The sequence below is a fragment of the Acipenser ruthenus genome, chromosome 16 (genome assembly GCF_902713425.1).
Source record: "Acipenser ruthenus chromosome 16, fAciRut3.2 maternal haplotype, whole genome shotgun sequence".
Taxonomy (NCBI): domain Eukaryota; kingdom Metazoa; phylum Chordata; class Actinopteri; order Acipenseriformes; family Acipenseridae; genus Acipenser; species Acipenser ruthenus.
In genome coordinates, this window is record NC_081204.1 from 21,398,359 (window position 1) to 21,420,353 (window position 21,995).

At 44.2% G+C, this 21,995-nt stretch overlaps 1 protein-coding gene across 4 annotated transcripts in view; it reads right to left on the minus strand.

The window, feature by feature from the left end:
- Positions 1 to 14,309: 14,309 nt before the first annotated feature.
- LOC131697780 (chordin-like protein 1) overlaps positions 14,310 to 21,995 on the minus strand; it is a 30,591-nt gene continuing 22,905 nt past the window's right edge. For all 4 annotated transcript variants that reach the window (XM_058989031.1, XM_058989034.1, XM_058989032.1 and 1 more), the window contains exon 13: positions 14,310 to 16,497. In XM_058989031.1, coding sequence (XP_058845014.1) covers positions 16,367 to 16,497 — 131 coding nt within the window. In that variant the 3' untranslated portion in view covers positions 14,310 to 16,366. The remainder of the gene's footprint in view (positions 16,498 to 21,995) is intronic.

Sequence of the window (21,995 nt, forward strand, 5' to 3'; positions counted from 1 at the left end):
AGGAAGGCATATTGAATTCCCAAGACACCTTTCTCAAAAAACGAGGTAAACAGGGACAGGTGGCAACCCCATTGTGGATCCCTCTTGTTAACCTTTGCACTTCCCCTCTGTCATTTCTATACCGTGAATCAAGTTGTAATGCATAGTGCAAAATCCAGATCATATATATTTTTCTCCACAGACAAACTATCCAGTGCTCCCCCTTTATAATCCTAGAGTTAGGAGCCATCCTTAGAAGACTATTTGCTATTTGTGTTCTGCCCAGCAGAATGGCAGTATGGGACACACTGGAGCCAGGACCATGCTGCCTTATAGTTGGTTCCTCAATATAAAAGGGTTACCTTGGAAAGGGGAGCAGTGTATTTACATTACAAAAACACAAGAGATCCACTGCTCCAAATCAAAAAATATCGCTCAAAACTAGGAAAGATTTCTACAGGAATAAAAAAAAACCTCTTCATCTGACTTCACAATCATGCAACACTGCAGCTTTAATCCCTGTCGCTTGGGAGCAGTTGTTATTTTTTTTTATTGATTATTGTTTCATTCTCAAGACTTTTCTAACAAAATAAATCAAGTTCATCTGTAAAAAAAAACTTTGTTTTATTTGTTGTTTTAACAAGCAGAAGTTTCTTCTTTTTGTCCCCTGAGAGCTGGAATGAAACTTGAGCCAAAGAACAGAAAGCAGTGGAACAGTAACGCAGGAATGATTTTTTTATATGGTCGAGGTGTTCCAGATGAGACGAGGAGGCACAGAACAACTCGCTTTCAACTACAGCTTGTTTAGCAGATGAGCCTTGGCTGCGCCGGAAACTTTAAAGAGATGGCTTGAAACGAGCGGGGGCAAGAACTGAACCAAGGGCAGCGATTGTTTACTTCCACAACAGGAGATGCTGATGTGTTAGACCTTGAAGAAGAGTGAGGGAAAGGAGGTGAAGTGTGTGTGTGTGTGTGTGTGTGTGTGTGTGTGTGTGTTTGTGTGTGTGTGTGTGATTGTGTGTGGTTGTGTGTGTGTTTTTTTGTCTGTGTGTGTGTGATTGTGTGTGGTTGTGTGTGTGTTTTTTTGTCTGTGTGTGTGTGATTGTGTGTGGTTGTGTGTGTGTCTTTTTGTCTGTGTATGTGTGTGGTTGTGTGTGTGTCTTTTTGTCTGTGTGTGTGTGTGTGTGTGTGTGTGTGTGTCTGTGTGTGTGTGTGTGTGTGTGTGTGCCTTATGTATCACATTGCAGTACATATGGAATAATTTAAATTAGCAACACTGACACCAATAAGCAAGCCTTGAAATATATAACATTTTTTAGTTGCTTTTTTCCCTATTTGAAAAGCCTTTAACACATTTGTAAAAATGTCCCGCCTCGCCACACCCCCATGTCCTATGAGAAGGGGGGTATAGTTTCACAATGGCAGTTCATTAATTATATCATCTTGACATGGGTATAGAATCATTATGAAATGGTTTAATTAACGATCTAAAGGAGGCTTTGTTGTAAGAGCTGTTAAGGGTTACTGGTCTGTCACAGTATGCTTGTTTGTGTTCAATGGGGTCTTGTTCTCAACATGCCTCTCCAACCAGCTCTATACAAAAACAGAGCACAAAAACAAAGCATGTTTGACACACAGGCTGAATAAGCAATGGAAAGAAGTGGAGAACGGCAGCTTTGAGTAAAACAAACACTACATGAATGTAAACTCACAAAACATTGCGAATATCACTACCTGGGCATACATGGAGAAACCCTGTCCATCTGTCTGTCTGTCAAACACATTTACCAACGTGCATGCAGTGGATGTAGGTCTTGGTGATCTTGTTTTTGGCATTGCTCTGAATTTGTGTTTACAGTCGTGCATTGTAGAAATGGAGTAAATGAGAGTCTTTTCTGTCAGATCTCTCTTATGAAAGCAGTCACCCAGACTGAGTGTCCTGTTCAGAACAGCCCTGAGTCTCACTGTCCTCTGGTCTCAGACAGATGATATCCTGGGTGAGTCAAACAAACTCCTATGATCCAAACCTCCCCCTGAGTTCCTTCCAGTTCAGTCCCCTGACAAAGCTGAGGCTCATTTACAGCGCTGACACATCCTGTGAACTCCACCAGCGGGATTTCTGTGAACGGGACAAAAGTTAGAGAGTGTTTCCAAATCAGTAGGCCCTTCTTTGTTTGGCCTCGCTTGGGCCTGGAGATAAAACTGCTCGAGCCGCTCTGACAGGCAGCTGTTGTTTTGGGGAGAATGAGCACTACGGGTTTAAAATAGCTCTCACAAGCCCCAAATCTTTAATGACTGGATCTTTCCTCAGCCCTGAAACATTGCAGGAAACCAGCCAGCCCAAAACTCTGCTGATTACAGAAACAGAGCTGCTTTGTTCAAGTCCAGGTCCAGAATAATGAATCTGCAGTGTAAGTCATCCGTCACAGCCCCAGCCACGCTACCATTGCATATCCAGAATTAACGTTGATTAAACAGACAGCACAGAGATCAGCCCAGGTGTGCCATCCCTTTATTTTAACCCCTATCTCAGACAAATCTCAATTCAATGCCTGGCCAAGGATGCTGAAGGAAATGCTAATACTTGTGGGTTTTGTGGCCATATTGAGAACCAGGATTCTTGGAGATTGATATTTGTTGATATTTATTGATATTTATATTTATTGATATAAATGTCAACAGACAGGTATCAAGTCAGGTATCTAAAGTAGATCTAATTTTCATAGGAGTTCAAATGCCAGTTTCTATGCTTTACTTTCAGGATATTCCGATGTACTTCCTTGGTGATTTCACACCAGCAGTGTCTGTCATTAGGAGAAGCTGCTGGTTGGTTAATGACGTCAGAGGATGGAGTCAATTTCACTCCCCAGATGAAATGACCTAGGAAGTCCACAACTTGCTGAAAGTAAGGCATTCAAACCCAGCTTTCTTTATCCTAGCATGGGAACAGATAGTTATTTTTTAAATTGTGATCTCTACATAGCAAATGGACGCACACGACAGGTAATGTTTCTGGAAATATTTTATTTGCAATAAATCACTGAAATAACTTGAGCTCAGGATACTATGACCTGGAAACATGAACTAAAAGTAACTAAATCATACAAAAATCAGCCAATAGAAGACAAACAGACGTCTTGCCAAAATGCCAGCTTCTATTAATTGAAGAAAGGAGAGTATAACAAATGTGTTATTTTACTATCAGTATATACAAATTACTTTCAATCCCATCTTATAAAGTAGAGACTGAGAACAGGCTATTAATCACCCTACTGTACCAGCTTCACATGGGTGTTTACAAGCAATGTGGAGGAACCATGCTGAGATGCAATCATAACCCTGAACACAGGGGATTGCACACTCCTCAAGAGTACCAGGGAGATATGAGATGCAATCATAACCCTGAACACAGGGGATTGCACACTCCTCACAGGGACCAGGGAGATATGAGATGCAATCATAACCCTGAACACAAGGGATTGCACACTCCTCAAGAGGACCAGGGAGATATGAGATGCAATCATAACCCTGAACACAGGGGATTGCACACTCCTCACGGGGACCAGGGAGATATGAGATGCAATCATAACCCTGAACACAGGGGATTGCACACTCCTCAAGAGGACCAGGGAGATATGAGATGCAATCATAACCCTGAACACAGGGGATTGCACACTCCTCACGGGGACCAGGGAGATATGAGATGCAATCATAACCCTGAACACAGGGGATTGCACACTCCTCAAGAGGACCAGGGAGATATGAGATGCAATCATAACCCTGAACACAAGGGATTGCACACTCCTCACGGGGACCAGGGAGATATGAGATGCAATCATAACCCTGAACACAGGGGATTGCACACTCCTCACAGGGACCAGGGAGATATGAGATGCAATCATAACCCTGAACACAGGGGATTGCACACTCCTCAAGAGGACCAGGGAGATATGAGATGCAATCATAACCCTGAACACAGGGGATTGCACACTCCTCAAGAGTGCCAGGGAGATATGAGATGCAATCATAACCCTGAACACAGGGGATTGCACACTCCTCACGGGGACCAGGGAGGTATGAGATGCAATCATAACCCTGAACACAGGGGATTGCACACTCCTCAAGAGTACCAGGGAGATATGAGATGCAATCATAACCCTGAACACGGGACTGCACACTCCTCACGGGGACCAGGGAGATATGAGATGCAATCATAACCCTGAACACAGGGGATTGCACACTCCTCAAGAGTACCAGGGAGATATGAGATGCAATCATAACCCTGAACACAGGGGATTGCACACTCCTCAAGAGGACCAGGGAGATATGAGATGCAATCATAACCCTGAACACAGGGGACTGCACACTCCTCACGGGGACCAGGGAGATATGAGATGCAATCATAACCCTGAACACAGGGGATTGCACACTCCTCAAGAGTACACGGGAGATATGAGATGCAATCATAACCCTGAACACAGGGGATTGCACACTCCTCACGGGGACCAGGGAGATATGAGATGCAATCATAACCCTGAACACAGGGGATTGCACACTCCTCAAGAGTACCAGGGAGATATGAGATGCAATCATAACCCTGAACACAGGGGATTGCACACTCCTCACGGGGACCAGGGAGATATGAGATGCAATCATAACCCTGAACACAGGGGATTGCACACTCCTCAAGAGTACCAGGGAGATATGAGATGCAATCATAACCCTGAACACAGGGGATTGCACACTCCTCACGGGGACCAGGGAGGTATGAGATGCAATCATAACCCTGAACACAGGGGATTGCACACTCCTCAAGAGTACCAGGGAGATATGAGATGCAATCATAACCCTGAACACGGGACTGCACACTCCTCACGGGGACCAGGGAGATATGAGATGCAATCATAACCCTGAACACAGGGGATTGCACACTCCTCAAGAGTACCAGGGAGATATGAGATGCAATCATAACCCTGAACACAGGGGATTGCACACTCCTCACAGGGACCAGGGAGATATGAGATGCAATCATAACCCTGAACACAGGGGATTGCACACTCCTCAAGAGGACCAGGGAGATATGAGATGCAATCATAACCCTGAACACAGGGGATTGCACACTCCTCACGGGGACCAGGGAGATATGAGATGCAATCATAACCCTGAACACAGGGGACTGCACACTCCTCAAGAGTACCAGGGAGATATGAGATGCAATCATAACCCTGAACACGGGGGACTGCACACTCCTCAAGAGTACCAGGGAGATATGAGATGCAATCATAACCCTGAACACAGGGGATTGCACACTCCTCACGGGGACCAGGGAGATATGAGATGCAATCATAACCCTGAACACAGGGGATTGCACACTCCTCAAGAGTACCAGGGAGATATGAGATGCAATCATAACCCTGAACACAGGGGATTGCACACTCCTCAAGAGTACCAAGGAGATATGAGATGCAATCATAACCCTGAACACAGGGGATTGCACACTCCTCAAGAGTACCAGGGAGATATGAGATGCAATCATAACCCTGAACACGGGACTGCACACTCCTCACGGGGATCAGGGAGATATGAGATGCAATCATAACCCTGAACACAGGGGATTGCACACTCCTCAAGAGGACCAGGGAGATATGAGATGCAATCATAACCCTGAACACAGGGGACTGCACACTCCTCAAGAGTACCAGGGAGATATGAGATGCAATCATAACCCTGAACACAGGGGATTGCACACTCCTCAAGAGTACCAGGGAGATATGAGATGCAATCATAACCCTGAACACAGGGGATTGCACACTCCTCAAGAGTACCAGGGAGATATGAGATGCAATCATAACCCTGAACACAGGGGACTGCACACTCCTCATGGGGACCAGGGAGATATGAGATGCAATCATAACCCTGAACACGGGGGATTGCACACTCCTCAAGAGTACCAGGGAGATATGAGATGCAATCATAACCCTGAACACGGGGGATTGCATACTCCTCAAGAGTACCAGGGAGATATGAGATGCAATCATAACCCTGAACACGGGACTGCACACTCCTCACGGGGACCAGGGAGATATGAGATGCAATCATAACCCTGAACACAGGGGATTGCACACTCCTCAAGAGTACCAGGGAGATATGAGATGCAATCATAACCCTGAACACAGGGGACTGCACACTCCTCAAGAGTACCAGGGAGATATGAGATGCAATCATAACCCTGAACACAGGGGATTGCACACTCCTCACAGGGACCAGGGAGATATGAGATGCAATCATAACCCTGAACACAGGGGACTGCACACTCCTCAAGAGTACCAGGGAGATATGAGATGCAATCATAACCCTGAACACAGGGGATTGCACACTCCTCAAGAGTACCAGGGAGATATGAGATGCAATCATAACCCTGAACACAGGGGATTTCACACTCCTCAAGAGTACCAGGGAGATATGAGATGCAATCATAACCCTGAACACAGGGGACTGCACACTCCTCATGGGGACCAGGGAGATATGAGATGCAATCATAACCCTGAACACAGGGGACTGCACACTCCTCATGGGGACCAGGAAGATATGAGATGCAATCATAACCCTGAACACGGGGGATTGCACACTCCTCAAGAGTACCAGGGAGATATGAGATGCAATCATAACCCTGAACACGGGACTGCACACTCCTCACGGGGACCAGGGAGATATGAGATGCAATCATAACCCTGAACACAGGGGATTGCACACTCCTCAAGAGTACCAGGGAGATATGAGATGCAATCATAACCCTGAACACAGGGGACTGCACACTCCTCAAGAGTACCAGGGAGATATGAGATGCAATCATAACCCTGAACACAGGGGATTGCACACTCCTCACGGGGACCAGGGAGATATGAGATGCAATCATAACCCTGAACACACGGGATTGCACACTCCTCACGGGGACCAGGGAGATATGAGATGCAATCATAACCCTGAACACAGGGGATTGCACACTCCTCAAGAGTACCAGGGAGATATGAGATGCAATCATAACCCTGAACACAGGGGACTGCACACTCCTCAAGAGTACCAGGGAGATATGAGATGCAATCATAACCCTGAACACAGGGGATTGCACACTCCTCACAGGGACCAGGGAGATATGAGATGCAATCATAACCCTGAACACAGGGGACTGCACACTCCTCAAGAGTACCAGGGAGATATGAGATGCAATCATAACCCTGAACACAGGGGATTGCACACTCCTCAAGAGTACCAGGGAGATATGAGATGCAATCATAACCCTGAACACAGGGGACTGCACACTCCTCATGGGGACCAGGGAGATATGAGATGCAATCATAACCCTGAACACAGGGGACTGCACACTCCTCATGGGGACCAGGAAGATATGAGATGCAATCATAACCCTGAACACGGGGGACTGCACACTCCTCAAGAGTACCAGGGAGATATGAGATGCAATCATAACCCTGAACACAGGGGACTGCACACTCCTCAAGTGGCTTAAATTGTAAATAATTCCATCAAAGGCTAACAGTAAATCCTGTTGATCTTTCATACTTGCAGTCACTGAGGCTGATTTGAGCCAGAGGATTTGGCATTAGGCATTAGGCATTAGGCTAGACTGGTCTGAACTAAACTGAGCATTCAGCATTTTATTACATTAGCTAGCCAACAGGTGAACTCAGCTGAAAGCACCTTAACTAAGACATATAACAAAATAAAGTATTTTAATGATTGCAATAAGACTCAGAATAATTGCAAACATCACAAAAAGGTATTTAAATCTTTAACTATTTAACTGTTTGTCATTATTATTTTATATAGGACCCCTTAAAACGTTTATCAACAGGATGAAAAAAAAAACTTGTTTCCTGTGGTCATTTTAATATTTCAGCGTGAGGGTTTGTGACGGGGCTCCAGACTGCTTGCTATCGCAACCTCCCAGCAGCCAGAGTAACGCGAGACCCGTGGAAGACATCTTATTATTCTCTCAGAGTCCTCCAGCAATGACTTCCATGGGTCGTACAGTACAGCGATTGTTGGAGGCTGCTTTTGAAGTGTGGACTTTGCCAAAACTGGTAATCCCCTGGAAAATGTGTCCTTTTACAAATGTTAATCCGTGGTAAAAGAAAAGAATGCGTTTGCGGGCGAAGCTGCGTGAGATAGCGGCCTCGTGTGAAACAGGATAGAATTTGTTTCAGAAAACACTTGTCATCTTTGACGAAGATAGGCTGATTTTTGTTCAGTGCTTTCAAATATTTGCTTATTCTTGCTGGCACTTGGCTCCTTACTAGTTTTTAATAATTAAAGTTCAACTGTATTCTCACAAACAGCATGTTTTCAATATGTTGAAACAGATCTGTCATCACTATTCAGTTACTTTCAGCAGTACATTGCAGCCCCCCTTGGGTTTCCATCTTATTTTCAGATGGATACCAGCAGAACTAATATTACTTAGTTCAGCTTACATCTGGCAGCAAAACACATTTAGTCATTGTAAATAAATGCGCTTTATTGCCTGAGCTTAGCTGGATGGAATTCCTAGAAGACATAAATAACTCAGCAACACGGTTTGTATAAAATTACAGTTTCGCTGGCTCAAACTTGATAGTTGAGTGAGTATCAGAAACACTCAATATTTGTTCCAAATTCATTTTGAAGTTGCCATTGCTGGTAATGCTTTGGGTATTTATGGTGTATTCAGAGTTATACAGGACTTTGTTGTGTTCTATAGGCAATATACAGTAGCAAATCCCACTTAATCAGCAGCAAATAGTCAACAAATGATTTGAGGAGACCTAGAAGAAGTCTCTTGTTGCAGATATATTAAACTGAGTGAGTTGCAGTCCTCAAACTGTAGGAAATAGGGTCACTCTTTGTTTTCACCTTTCTCAAAGTAGGAGTCCAACCAGGACATCTGGATTCGCAAGGACATCTGTTAAATCTTTTACCATAGGATCACATAATCTAGGTGTTAAAAATAAAATAGATACTTTTATTTATGAAACCAAACAGCATAAAAGTAGCGTTCCCTAGCTTGCAAATCCTGAGATTCTTCGTGGGAATGTATAAGAGATAAGTTAAAAAGATGCTAGGGCAAAGAGGAGAAACAAAAATAACAGCAAAAGAAAAAACATCATAATATAAGAACATAAGAACATAAGAAATTCAAGGACAAGACCCTTCGGCCCACCTATGCTCGCTCACTTTGGTGCCAGTGTGTTCCGTTAGCACTCAGGAGAGGAAAAACAAAAACAATCTATCCTCATGACATGCCCTTCAATCCTGGGATAATCGTGTTGCTTTCCTCTGTACTCTCTCCAATGCCTCTGTCTTTCTTATGATATGGGGACCAGAACTGGACACAGTATTCTAGGTGTGGTCATACCAATGCATTGTACAATTTTAATATAACTTCTCTTGATTTGAATTCGACTGTCTTGGCTATATAACATAACCTTCTATTTGCCTTTTTTATAGCTTCTCCACACTGTCTAGTTAGCTTAAGAGATTCATCAACTACTACCCCCAAGTCCTTTTCATACATAGCTTCCTCTATTTCATTACTATTCATGCTGTACTTGCCTCTAATGTTTTTGTTCCCTATGTGCAAGACTTTGCATTTATTCACATTAAATTGAATCTGCCATGTGTCAGCCCAAGCTTGAATCTTGTCTAAATCTCTTTGTATTATTAAAGTTGGCTACCCCTCCCATTTTTATGTCGTCTGCTAATTTGCATAACTTACTGTTTATGTCTTGCTCCAGGTCATTTATATATATATTATGAATAACAATGGGCCCAATACTGATCCCTGTGGTACCCCACTTGTTACGTTACTCCAGTTTGATTCCTGGCCTCTAATTATAACTCTCTGCTTTCTATCTTGTAACCAGTTATGAATCCATGCTGCTACTTTACCATTTATTCCTACTGATTTAATCTTTAGATATAGTCTTTCGTGTTGTACTTTGTCAAATGCTTTTTGTAAATCTAAGTAGATGATGTCATACCCACTATCCTTGTCCACTCTAGTAGTCACCTCCTGAAAGAAATCTAGTAAATTAGTTAAACAAGATCTACCCTTCCTAAAGCCATGTTGGCTGTCTCCTATAATGTTGTTACTATATAAATATTCCTCCATTTTGGTCCTTATTACAGTTTCCATGATTTTACATGTGATTGATGTTAAACTTATAGGGCTGTAGTTCCCAGGGTCAAGTGTATCTCCCTTTTTAAATACAGGATCTAGATTGCCAATTTTCCAGTTGGCTCCTTTATTTATAGATTTGTTCAATATATAACATATTGTGTTAAAAATCTGTTCTCTAGTTTCCCTGAGTTCTCCATCAGGCCCTGGAGATTTGTTTATTTGAAGTGCTGCTAGCTCCCTTAGTACTTCATTCTCTTTCATAACAAACTCTGGTAATGATGTTTGTGTAAATTCTGTTAACCTTGGTATATTGTATAAAGCCTCCTTTATAAAAACTTGTACAAAGTGTTGATCAAGTACATCTGTGATTTAGTAGTCTTTAGTCACTAAATCACCACTGCTGTCATGTAAACTACTGACATCCTCGTTCAGTTTCCTTTTAGCATTAACATATTGAAAAAACCCTTTCGGATTAAGTTTACTATCTGCCGCTAATTCCCTTTTCGCTCTCCTCGTCTGTTTTTTTTTAGGTCTCTACAGGTCTCTGTACTCTAGTTGTGATGCTGCTCCCTTTGTTTTAATACCCAGCTTAATAGATCGATTTGCCCATCGTGGTTTCATTTTTGGCATACATGTATCCTGCATTTCTAACATTATATCCCTAAAATTTAATCCAGTTGTTTTCAGCTTCATTATCTATTAGTATTCTATCCCAGTCTGTGTTTAGAAGCTCCTGTTGCATTCCTTTGTAGTCTGCTGTCCTGAAATTGTAAACCATTGTCTTTGATTTATGTACTGCCCTTGGTTTATTTGCCTGTAAGCTGTGTATCCTTGCTTCATTGTTTGTTAATACCAAATCTAGACATGAATTATATCTAGTCGGGGCATTCACCAGTTGTGATAAGAAACAATCTTGTACTAACTTTTGTACTTGATAACATTAATTTAGAAATCCAATTGATGCCTATGATTAATACGCATTTGTGACTAATTTGAAGCTATTAATATGTTTCAATATTAACAAAATCGAGTTATTAATCACTGATTAATCTTGTACATAATTGATTTATTAAAATGTTTGGATATACTGTTACTTGATTGATTACTGTCTTGTTCAGTCATCTTACAATAACATTAGAATATGGAAAATAAAAAAAACAGTTTTTTGACCGTTTAAAATGTTGCTGCCGATGTATTTAAATTTAAAGAGTTTTCTTTAGGTTGTGCTGGAGCTGTGCTGCATGTTTTATCTTTTTGTTTGAGGGGGTGAGTCTTGCACCAGGGCCCAGTGACTCCTAGGGCCGGCACTGCCCTCCCGTTCAAGTGCAGCCCTTCGAGAAGGTTCCCCAGTGCCCCTCACACCTGTGCCCCTCTTGCCTACACCGCAAGGGGCAGAGTTGTGAGATAATAAAAAGTTAAAATCTCTGTAACCATGAATGCAGATGCACAAAGAAGATCCACAATCAAAATAAGACTGACTACATGTACCGATGAAGAACAATGTGTTTTCTATTACTCCCATGTAATTACTCATTTACTTATGATGATAGATTTAATGCTGTTTACAGATTAAACAGTGCCGTTGGTGTGGAGAGCTCTGAATTTGAAGCTGTCACTGTGACATCATGCTTCTACAACCACCGGCCTGCTCAAACAGGTGAAACTGGATTGTGATTGTCACACGTCCGTCCGTCCGCCCCCTCACCCCATCCCCAACCCCAACCCCAACCCCCAAACCCCAAACCCCAACCCCCAACCCCAACCCTGCCACACACACACACACTCACAAGATGGCCCATTTTAATTGTGTTTCTTAACTCAAATTAAAATCTGTCCTTTTATAAGTGAGGTGCTTTGGCTGATAGCTCCTTTTGATTGTATTACTGTTAAAGGCTTAGTTTACTCATCCGGCATAAGTGTTATTGGCAAGGTGGCCACAGTCCATGCTAACCCTGCAGCACATTCCAAACTTTCAACGTAATCTAACCACGGCAAGTCAGCCGTTTAATGTGCTTGATCTTTCAGAGCTTGGTTACAGGCTAATTGAATAGATTTATAACAGTTGATGTAACGTAACATCAGCAAAAAGCAAACTGAGGTAAAACATTGTGATTGGATTTAACACCAAGGCTTGGGTTTGCATGCTACAAGCTGCTTGACTGCATCTTAAAATATTTAAACTGAAGTTCAATGGAGAAGAGATAAGCTAACTGAGATTGCACTTGTGGTACAATGTGTTTACTGACAATCCATTGACACACAAGCAGAAGTATACGAAGTGCTTTTAAACAAAACCACGTTTCCTGAAATGTTCCTAATATAAATCATGTATTAAATTGAATGGCTAGTTTTGAAACGCACCTGCTCCCAGTTGAGTTGTGTGACTCAGCCCGGGTACGACTCAGGTATGTGGTTTCACACTATGCGGGATTGTGACCCAGGTAGCCAAAACCCGGGTTGGAACCCAGGTAGGAGTGCCAGTGTGAAAGGGGCTTAAGGATTTTGTAAACAGGAGGTACCACTTTCACCTTTTTTGCTTTACAAATGTTACTGTTTCAAACACGTTAATGCAGGAAAGGCGAAAGTGCCCAACAGCCTCTTCATATCTCCTGATTATCAGAGATTCAGTGTCCATTAGCCTCTTCATATCTCTGATTATCAGAGATTCAGTGCCCATCAGCCTCTTCATATCTCCCTGATTATCAGATTCAGTGCCCATCAGCCTCTTCATATCTCCCTGATTATCAGAGATTCAGTGCCCATCAGCCTCTTCGTATCTCCCTGATTATCAGAGATTCAGTGCCCATCAGCCTCTTCATATCTCCTGATTATCAGAGATTCAGTGTCCATTAGCCTCTTCATATCTCTGATTATCAGAGATTCAGTGCCCATCAGCCTCTTCATATCTCCCTGATTAACAGAGATTCAGTGCCCATCAGCCTCTTCATATCTCCCTGATTATCAGAGATTCAGTGCCCATCAGCCTCTTCGTATCTCCCTGATTATCAGAGATTCAGTGCCCATCAGCCTCTTCATATCTCTGATTATCAGAGATTCAGTGCCCATCAGCCTCTTCATATCTCCCTGATTATCAGAGATTCAGTGACATGAGGCATGGGGAGTTGTATAACACTGTGGCATGGGGTGGAAGCTGTCAGTCTGGTCTATGAGATTATATATTACTTTTGCATCCTATCATATTTAGAGCTCTTGCAATGTCGTTTATATAACAGAAATGAATCATGCAAAGCAAACCAAATGCATAAATGAAATATTAGCATTAAGTAAATAGCAGTTACACTCATGTAATGACAATCATTAGACGTTAGATAAATGCATACTGTTCATTGAAGTTCAGTATACAAATGCAATGTGAATTTGTATAACAATTCTTTAAGAGGATCTGTATGTTAGTGGTGCTCAGGTACCTTCAGATTTAGGACTGCACCACTGAGTACAGTATGCACACTGATTAGGAATATTTAAAATAATCCAACATGTTTCAAGTCTACAGGGTGCCTATCTGCAAAGCACTACCCAACATACAGTAGTCTTTACCCTCAGACATGACAATTTTGAAACTACTGTAGGACATTATTAAGTCTGATAGAAAGACCAATACACTTGTTTACTCTTCCAATAGACTGGATCTTAGATATTTGCATCATGTGAACCATATGCCATGTTTTCCCCTTGGTTAAACCATAGACTAATAACATGGTTCACCCTGATTCCCCATGGTTAACCACTGACAGACCATGTTTCATGCTGTACATTCAACACACCCAGTCCATGTTCAACACATTGGCAGACCATGGAGTTTCAGAACATCGCACATCACAACCAGTCATTGCTGTTCCATGAGTGATCAGGAAACTATCACAGCCAGCAATGGTTTATCCAATCTCAGTTATACTTGCTAAGGGGGGTTTAAAAACATAAGTGATGTTTTCTTTTTATTTCTTCCTGTTGATATACACACACAAGGCTGGTTTCACATACTCTGATTAGCACTAGTATTAGACTAACATACCTGAAGCAAAATTATACTGGATTGAGAAACCAGCTCATAGAGTTGGAGTTGTTTTGTATTCTTTTTAAATGTACCCCAAATTATCCCATATTCTCAAAATGATGTATGATAACACAGCAGAAAAAAGTGAAATGTTACAAGATATCTACTGTACTTTATTAGTTTAAAAAGCACAACATAAGCGCCAATACCGATACATTACTATGAACAAGAATCCTTGAAAGCATAGTACAGTATATTGATTCAGTAAGAAACAGAGTAAAAAAAACACCTTTACATACATCCACTTAACCATATCCTTATATTTCTGTGATTACAAATGAATACAAAGCAAAACTATAACCATTGTATGCTGCCAACGTTATCTATAATACAAATAAATACATAGCCAAAATGTCTAAAGACCAAAATACGTCTGTCTGACCCAAGAGAATACTGGGATACCATGCTGGTTCGATTCTGCGCTTAGCTTTCAAAAGGCAGTTGGATTGCAATCATAATTATCTTTCATCTGATTGGACTGAGAGGGACCCCATAGAGCACATGTGAAAATAAAAGACTTGATTCCAACACAAAACAAGACTTTTCTTAAGTTTTTTGCTATTGAATTCCTTTGGACATTGCCTTTTCAAAACTGTTATATGTCCTTTTGACGTATTAAGGTTATTCGTGGCCTCTATTGCTCTCTCTGCTTGCAGTACATCTTTCTAAGAGTACAGACCTACAGCGAATGAGACGGATGTATAGGTAAGGGTTTACCATGTTGTCAATAACCACAGGGCCCCTTCATACATAAGAGGATTGTATTCCTGTTTACAAGTGCTTTGTTACGGCACAGTACCAAACCACACAGGCACCAAAACAGCATCAACATAACTAAAAAAGGGAGACACCTGCACAGATTTGAAATGGATTACTTGTTCTATAATGAAGAACAGATAACCCATCTGCATAACATGGAGAGACTGCCTGCTCATTAAAATCATTTGCATGTATTGGAAGAGGGGGTGGATATCTATTCAAGATGCATGAGCAAGCAAGGGTTACATGGCCAATACTACCTGCCCCAACCTGTATCACTTTGGGCAACCACACGGCAGGACATGCATGTCTTGATTAGACTTCCCACAGGCACTCTGCTGAAGTTCTCCTTTGTTCCATACAGAACGCTTCCAGGTTTATCAGTATTTCACAAGAAAACCTTGGACGAGAATGGTGGGAATGTCACACTCATGTATTGCTTTTTGATGCTCCGTGTGTGAGTTTTATGAAGAGTTTCTGAAGAAGTTCAGAAGATGTTCTAATCACAACTTACTTACGGAGGTTGGAAAGAAAAATTGAAACATCTATAAAATATGTCATTCCACTAAGTCTTAGTCCAAGCGACACTACTGATAAAAACCTGTACTCAACGGTATACTGAGATATTGTTTATTATATGCTGTTTTTTTGTTTTCTGTGGGGTTTTTTTGAGGAGTGCATTGTGAAACCTGTTAACTGTCAGGTTTCACCCTCTAACATGAGAACAGGCAGATGATCCAGGTAAACAATAGAAAAGCAAGTTGAATTGAAAACATTCCTACAATTTAAAAATGTAACCTTTAAAAAGTTTGTAAGTTCAGTATTACAAATCCAATACTGTTTTCATCTCTCGCACAATGAACAGGTCTCAGTGATGTTTCAATGGGGAAAGAGAGTCGATTATGGTACTGTAAAAAGTTTGTGGTGCATTATAGTATTTTGTGCTCCCCTCAAAAAAAAAAAAAAAAAGCAGTGCACTAATTATATGTCAAAGGCCTGTTAAAATCATAGTCGCCAGTCTGGAATTAAGAACCATAAGACCAGGATAACAAAAGTGAAATACTACAAAATAAAACAGATCAAAAACAAAACCTACTTCTCATATTTTACTATAAAAGCCACTCTTGAACTGCAAGTCCATAGCAAGTGATAACTCCCTGCTGGGTATTACTAACACCATGCCATGTGTAGCTCAATTCTGTTATCCAGTACATTCTTGTACATACTCTTTATTAATAACGAGACTCCTAATAAAGGGGTTCTGAAGGACAGTTTGGTTTTGGGCCGTTTAAAACCCAGAATGCACTGCGCTGCAGTCCCAGAGTGGGAGTGTGCAGTGGAACGAGTCCTCTTCCCTCTGGCTCGGGCAGAGCCCCTCCTCAGCAGTGCCCTTTCACTGGCTTGTCCAGGTACAGAACCTTCACCAGATCCTCCAGCTCCGTCCTGCAGGACCTGCTGGAACACAGCTGGCTGACCTGGGTCTCTCCTTCACGGAAAATCTCCCAGCGACCTGAAGGGTATCAAAAAAAAAACATCTTCTGTTACTGGAGTCCCATTTCATCGTTTGGTTAAGGCTACAAAATCAGAGATCGAATCAGAAGCAGATCTAAATAGAGGCTCACTTGGTCTCTGCTCTATCCTGGTTTCCTCTGTATTTTTAATGCATTTTTATGATGTTAATGTAACAGGGCGAAGGCTGGGCGGAAACCGGCGACCCCGCGCACTGCAAAATGTGACTCAACCACACTGCAAAAGAGCCTGGCTTGCCTGCATTCACGCTTATAGAGCTTTCTACCTCATCGCATATCACCGACCGGGGACAGAATCCGCAATGGCAGTGTATCACACAGCACTGCCAGTAACACTAATCAGGGGTCAAGAAATTCCTCTTGAGGGGAAATATCAACAGAATTAATGTGGATTAAAAAGGGGGCGGTATGAGCCACGTTTACAACGAAGATAGAGGCTGAACGTGAAACGGGCAGTGCTGTGTGATACTCTGCTGTTACGGGCAGTGCTGTGTGATACTCTGCTGTTAAAGGCAGTGCTGTGTGATACTCTGCTGTTGCGGGCAGTGCTGTGTGATACTCTGCTGTTACGGGCAGTGCTGTGTGATACACTTCTGTTACAGGCAGTGCTGTGTGATACTCTGCTGTTACGGGCAGTGCTGTGTGATACTCTGCTGTTACGGGCAGTGCTGTGTGATACTCTGCTGTTACGGGCAGTGCTGTGTGATACACTTCTGTTACGGGCAGTGCTGTGTGATACTCTGCTGTTACGGGCAGTGCTGTGTGATACTCTGCTGTTACGGGCAGTGCTGTGTGATACTCTGCTGTTAAAGGCAGTGCTGTGTGATACTCTGCTGTTACGGGCAGTGCTGTGTGATACTCTGCTGTTACGGGCAGTGCTGTGTGATACTCTGCTGTTACGGGCAGTGCTGTGTGATACTCTGCTGTTACGGGCAGTGCTGTGTGATACTCTTCTGTTACAGGCAGTGCTGTGTGATACACTTCTGTTACGGGCAGTGCTGTGTGATACGCTGCTGTTACAGGCAGTGCTGTGTGATACTCTGCTGTTACGGGCAGTGCTGTGTGATACATTGCTGTTACAGGCAGTGCTGTGTGATACACTTCTGTTACAGGCAGTGCTGTGTGATACGCTGCTGTTACGGGCAGTGCTGTGTGATACTCTGCTGTTATGGGCAGTGCTGTGTGATACTCTGCTGTTACGGGCAGTGCTGTGTGATACTCTGCTGTTACGGGCAGTGCTGTGTGATACACTTCTGTTACAGGCAGTGCTGTGTGATACACTTCTGTTACGGGCAGTGCTGTGTGATACTCTGCTGTTAAAGGCAGTGCTGTGTGATACTCTGCTGTTACGGGCAGTGCTGTGTGATACTCTGCTGTTACGGGCAGTGCTGTGTGATACTCTGCTGTTACGGGCAGTGCTGTGTGATACTCTGCTGTTACAGGCAGTGCTGTGTGATACATTGCTGTTACAGGCAGTGCTGTGTGATACTCTGCTGTTACGGGCAGTGCTGTGTGATACTCTGCTGTTACAGGCAGTGCTGTGTGATACATTGCTGTTACAGGCAGTGCTGTGTGATACTCTGCTGTTACGGGCAGTGCTGTGTGATACATTGCTGTTAGAGGCAGTGCTGTGTGATACGCTGCTGTTACGGGCAGTGCTGTGTGATACACTGCTGTTACGGGCAGTGCTGTGTGATACTCTGCTGTTACGGGCAGTGCTGTGTGATACACTTCTGTTACAGGCAGTGCTGTGTGATACTCTGCTGTTACGGGCAGTGCTGTGTGATACTCTGCTGTTACGGGCAGTGCTGTGTAATACACTGCTGTTACGGGCAGTGCTGTGTGATACACTTCTGTTACAGGCAGTGCTGTGTGATACTCTGCTGTTACGGGCAGTGCTGTGTGATACTCTGCTGTTACGGGCAGTGCTGTGTGATACTCTGCTGTTACAGGCAGTGCTGTGTGATACTCTGCTGTTACGGGCAGTGCTGTGTGATACTCTGCTGTTACAGGCAGTGCTGTGTGATACATTGCTGTTACAGGCAGTGCTGTGTGATACTCTGCTGTTACGGGCAGTGCTGTGTGATACTCTGCTGTTACGGGCAATGCTGTGTGATACTCTGCTGTTACAGGCAGTGCTGTGTGATACACTGCTGTTACGGGCAGTGCTGTGTGATACTCTTCTGTTACAGGCAGTGCTGTGTGATACTCTGCTGTTATGGGCAGTGCTGTGTGATACTCTGCTGTTACAGGCAGTGCTGTGTGATACACTGCTGTTACAGGCAGTGCTGTGTGATACTCTGCTGTTACGGGCAGTGCTGTGTGATACACTGCTGTTACGGGCAGTGCTGTGTGATACGCTGCTGTTACAGGCAGTGCTGTGTGATACACTTCTGTTACAGGCAGTGCTGTGTGATACTCTGCTGTTACGGGCAGTGCTGTGTGATACTCTGCTGTTACGGGCAGTGCTGTGTGATACACTGCTGTTACGGGCAGTGCTGTGTGATACTCTGCTGTTACGGGCAGTGCTGTGTGATACACTGCTGTTACGGGCAGTGCTGTGTGATACTCTGCTGTTACGGGCAGTGCTGTGTAATACACTGCTGTTACGGGCAGTGCTGTGTGATACTCTGCTGTTACGGGCAGTGCTGTGTGATACTCTTCTGTTACAGGCAGTGCTGTGTGATACTCTGCTGTTACGGGCAGTGCTGTGTGATACTCTGCTGTTACGGGCAGTGCTGTGTGATACACTTCTGTTACGGGCAGTGCTGTGTGATACTCTGCTGTTACGGGCAGTGCTGTGTGATACTCTGCTGTTACGGGCAGTGCTGTGTGATACTCTGCTGTTACGGGCAGTGCTGTGTGATACTCTGCTGTTACGGGCAGTGCTGTGTGATACTCTGCTGTTACAGGCAGTGCTGTGTGATACTCTGCTGTTACGGTCAGTGCTGTGTGATACTCTGCTGTTACAGGCAGTGCTGTGTGATACACTTCTGTTACGGGCAGTGCTGTGTGATACTCTGCTGTTACGGGCAGTGCTGTGTGATACTCTGCTGTTACGGGCAGTGCTGTGTGATACACTGCTGTTACGGGCAGTGCTGTGTGATACTCTTCTGTTACAGGCAGTGCTGTGTGATACTCTGCTGTTATGGGCAGTGCTGTGTGATACTCTGCTGTTACAGGCAGTGCTGTGTGATACACTGCTGTTACGGGCAGTGCTGTGTGATACTCTTCTGTTACAGGCAGTGCTGTGTGATACTCTGCTGTTATGGGCAGTGCTGTGTGATACTCTGCTGTTACAGGCAGTGCTGTGTGATACACTGCTGTTACAGGCAGTGCTGTGTGATACTCTGCTGTTACGGGCAGTGCTGTGTGATACACTGCTGTTACGGGCAGTGCTGTGTGATACTCTGCTGTTACGGGCAGTGCTGTGTGATACACTTCTGTTACGGGCAGTGCTGTGTGATACTCTGCTGTTACGGGCAGTGCTGTGTGATACTCTGCTGTTACGGGCAGTGCTGTGTGATACTCTGCTGTTACGGGCAGTGCTGTGTGATACTCTTCTGTTACAGGCAGTGCTGTGTGATACTCTGCTGTTACGGGCAGTGCTGTGTGATACTCTTCTGTTACAGGCAGTGCTGTGTGATACACTGCTGTTACGGGCAGTGCTGTGTGATACTCTGCTGTTACAGGCAGTGCTGTGTGATACTCTGCTGTTACGGGCAGTGCTGTGTGATACTCTGCTGTTAAAGGCAGTGCTGTGTGATACACTTCTGTTACAGGCAGTGCTGTGTGATACTCTGCTGTTACAGGCAGTGCTGTGTGATACTCTGCTGTTACGGGCAGTGCTGTGTGATACACTTCTGTTACGGGCAGTGCTGTGTGATACTCTGCTGTTACGGGCAGTGCTGTGTGATACTCTTCTGTTACAGGCAGTGCTGTGTGATACTCTGCTGTTACGGGCAGTGCTGTGTGATACTCTTCTGTTACAGGCAGTGCTGTGTGATACACTGCTGTTACGGGCAGTGCTGTGTGATACTCTGCTGTTACAGGCAGTGCTGTGTGATACTCTGCTGTTACGGGCAGTGCTGTGTGATACTCTGCTGTTAAAGGCAGTGCTGTGTGATACACTTCTGTTACAGGCAGTGCTGTGTGATACTCTGCTGTTACAGGCAGTGCTGTGTGATACTCTGCTGTTACGGGCAGTGCTGTGTGATACACTTCTGTTACGGGCAGTGCTGTGTGATACTCTGCTGTTACGGGCAGTGCTGTGTGATACTCTGCTGTTACGGGCAGTGCTGTGTGATACTCTGCTGTTACGGGCAGTGCTGTGTGATACTCTGCTGTTAAAGGCAGTGCTGTGTGATACACTTCTGTTACGGGCAGTGCTGTGTGATACACTGCTGTTACGGGCAGTGCTGTGTGATACTCTGCTGTTACGGGCAGTGCTGTGTGATACTCTTCTGTTACAGGCAGTGCTGTGTGATACTCTGCTGTTACGGGCAGTGCTGTGTGATACTCTTCTGTTACAGGCAGTGCTGTGTGATACACTGCTGTTACGGGCAGTGCTGTGTGATACTCTGCTGTTACAGGCAGTGCTGTGTGATACTCTGCTGTTGCGGGCAGTGCTGTGTCATACACTGCTGTTACGGGCAGTGCTGTGTGATACGCTGCTGTTACAGGCAGTGCTGTGTGATACACTGCTGTTACGGGCAGTGCTGTGTGATACACTTCTGTTTCAGGCAGTGCTGTGTCATACACTGCTGTTACGGGCAGTGCTGTGTGATACTCTGCTGTTACGGGCAGTGCTGTGTGATACTCTGCTGTTACGGGCAGTGCTGTGTGATACACTTCTGTTACAGGCAGTGCTGTGTGATACTCTGCTGTTACGGGCAGTGCTGTGTGATACTCTGCTGTTACGGGCAGTGCTGTGTGATACTCTGCTGTTATGGGCAGTGCTGTGTGATACACTGCTGTTACAGGCAGTGCTGTGTGATACTCTGCTGTTACAGGCAGTGCTGTGTGATACTCTGCTGTTATGGGCAGTGCTGTGTGATACTCTGCTGTTACGGGCAGTGCTGTGTGATACACTTCTGTTACAGGCAGTGCTGTGTGATACTTTGCTGTTACGGGCAGTGCTGTGTGATACTCTGCTGTTACGGGCAGTGCTGTGTGATACTCTGCTGTTATGGGCAGTGCTGTGTGATACACTGCTGTTACAGGCAGTGCTGTGTGATACTCTGCTGTTACAGGCAGTGCTGTGTGATACTCTGCTGTTACAGGCAGTGCTGTGTGATACTCTGCTGTTACGGGCAGTGCTGTGTGATACTCTGCTGTTATGGGCAGTGCTGTGTGATACTCTGCTGTTATGGGCAGTGCTGTGTGATACTCTGCGGTTACAGGCAGTGCTGTGTGATACACTGCTGTTACAGGCAGTGCTGTGTGATACACTGCTGTTACGGGCAGTGCTGTGTGATAC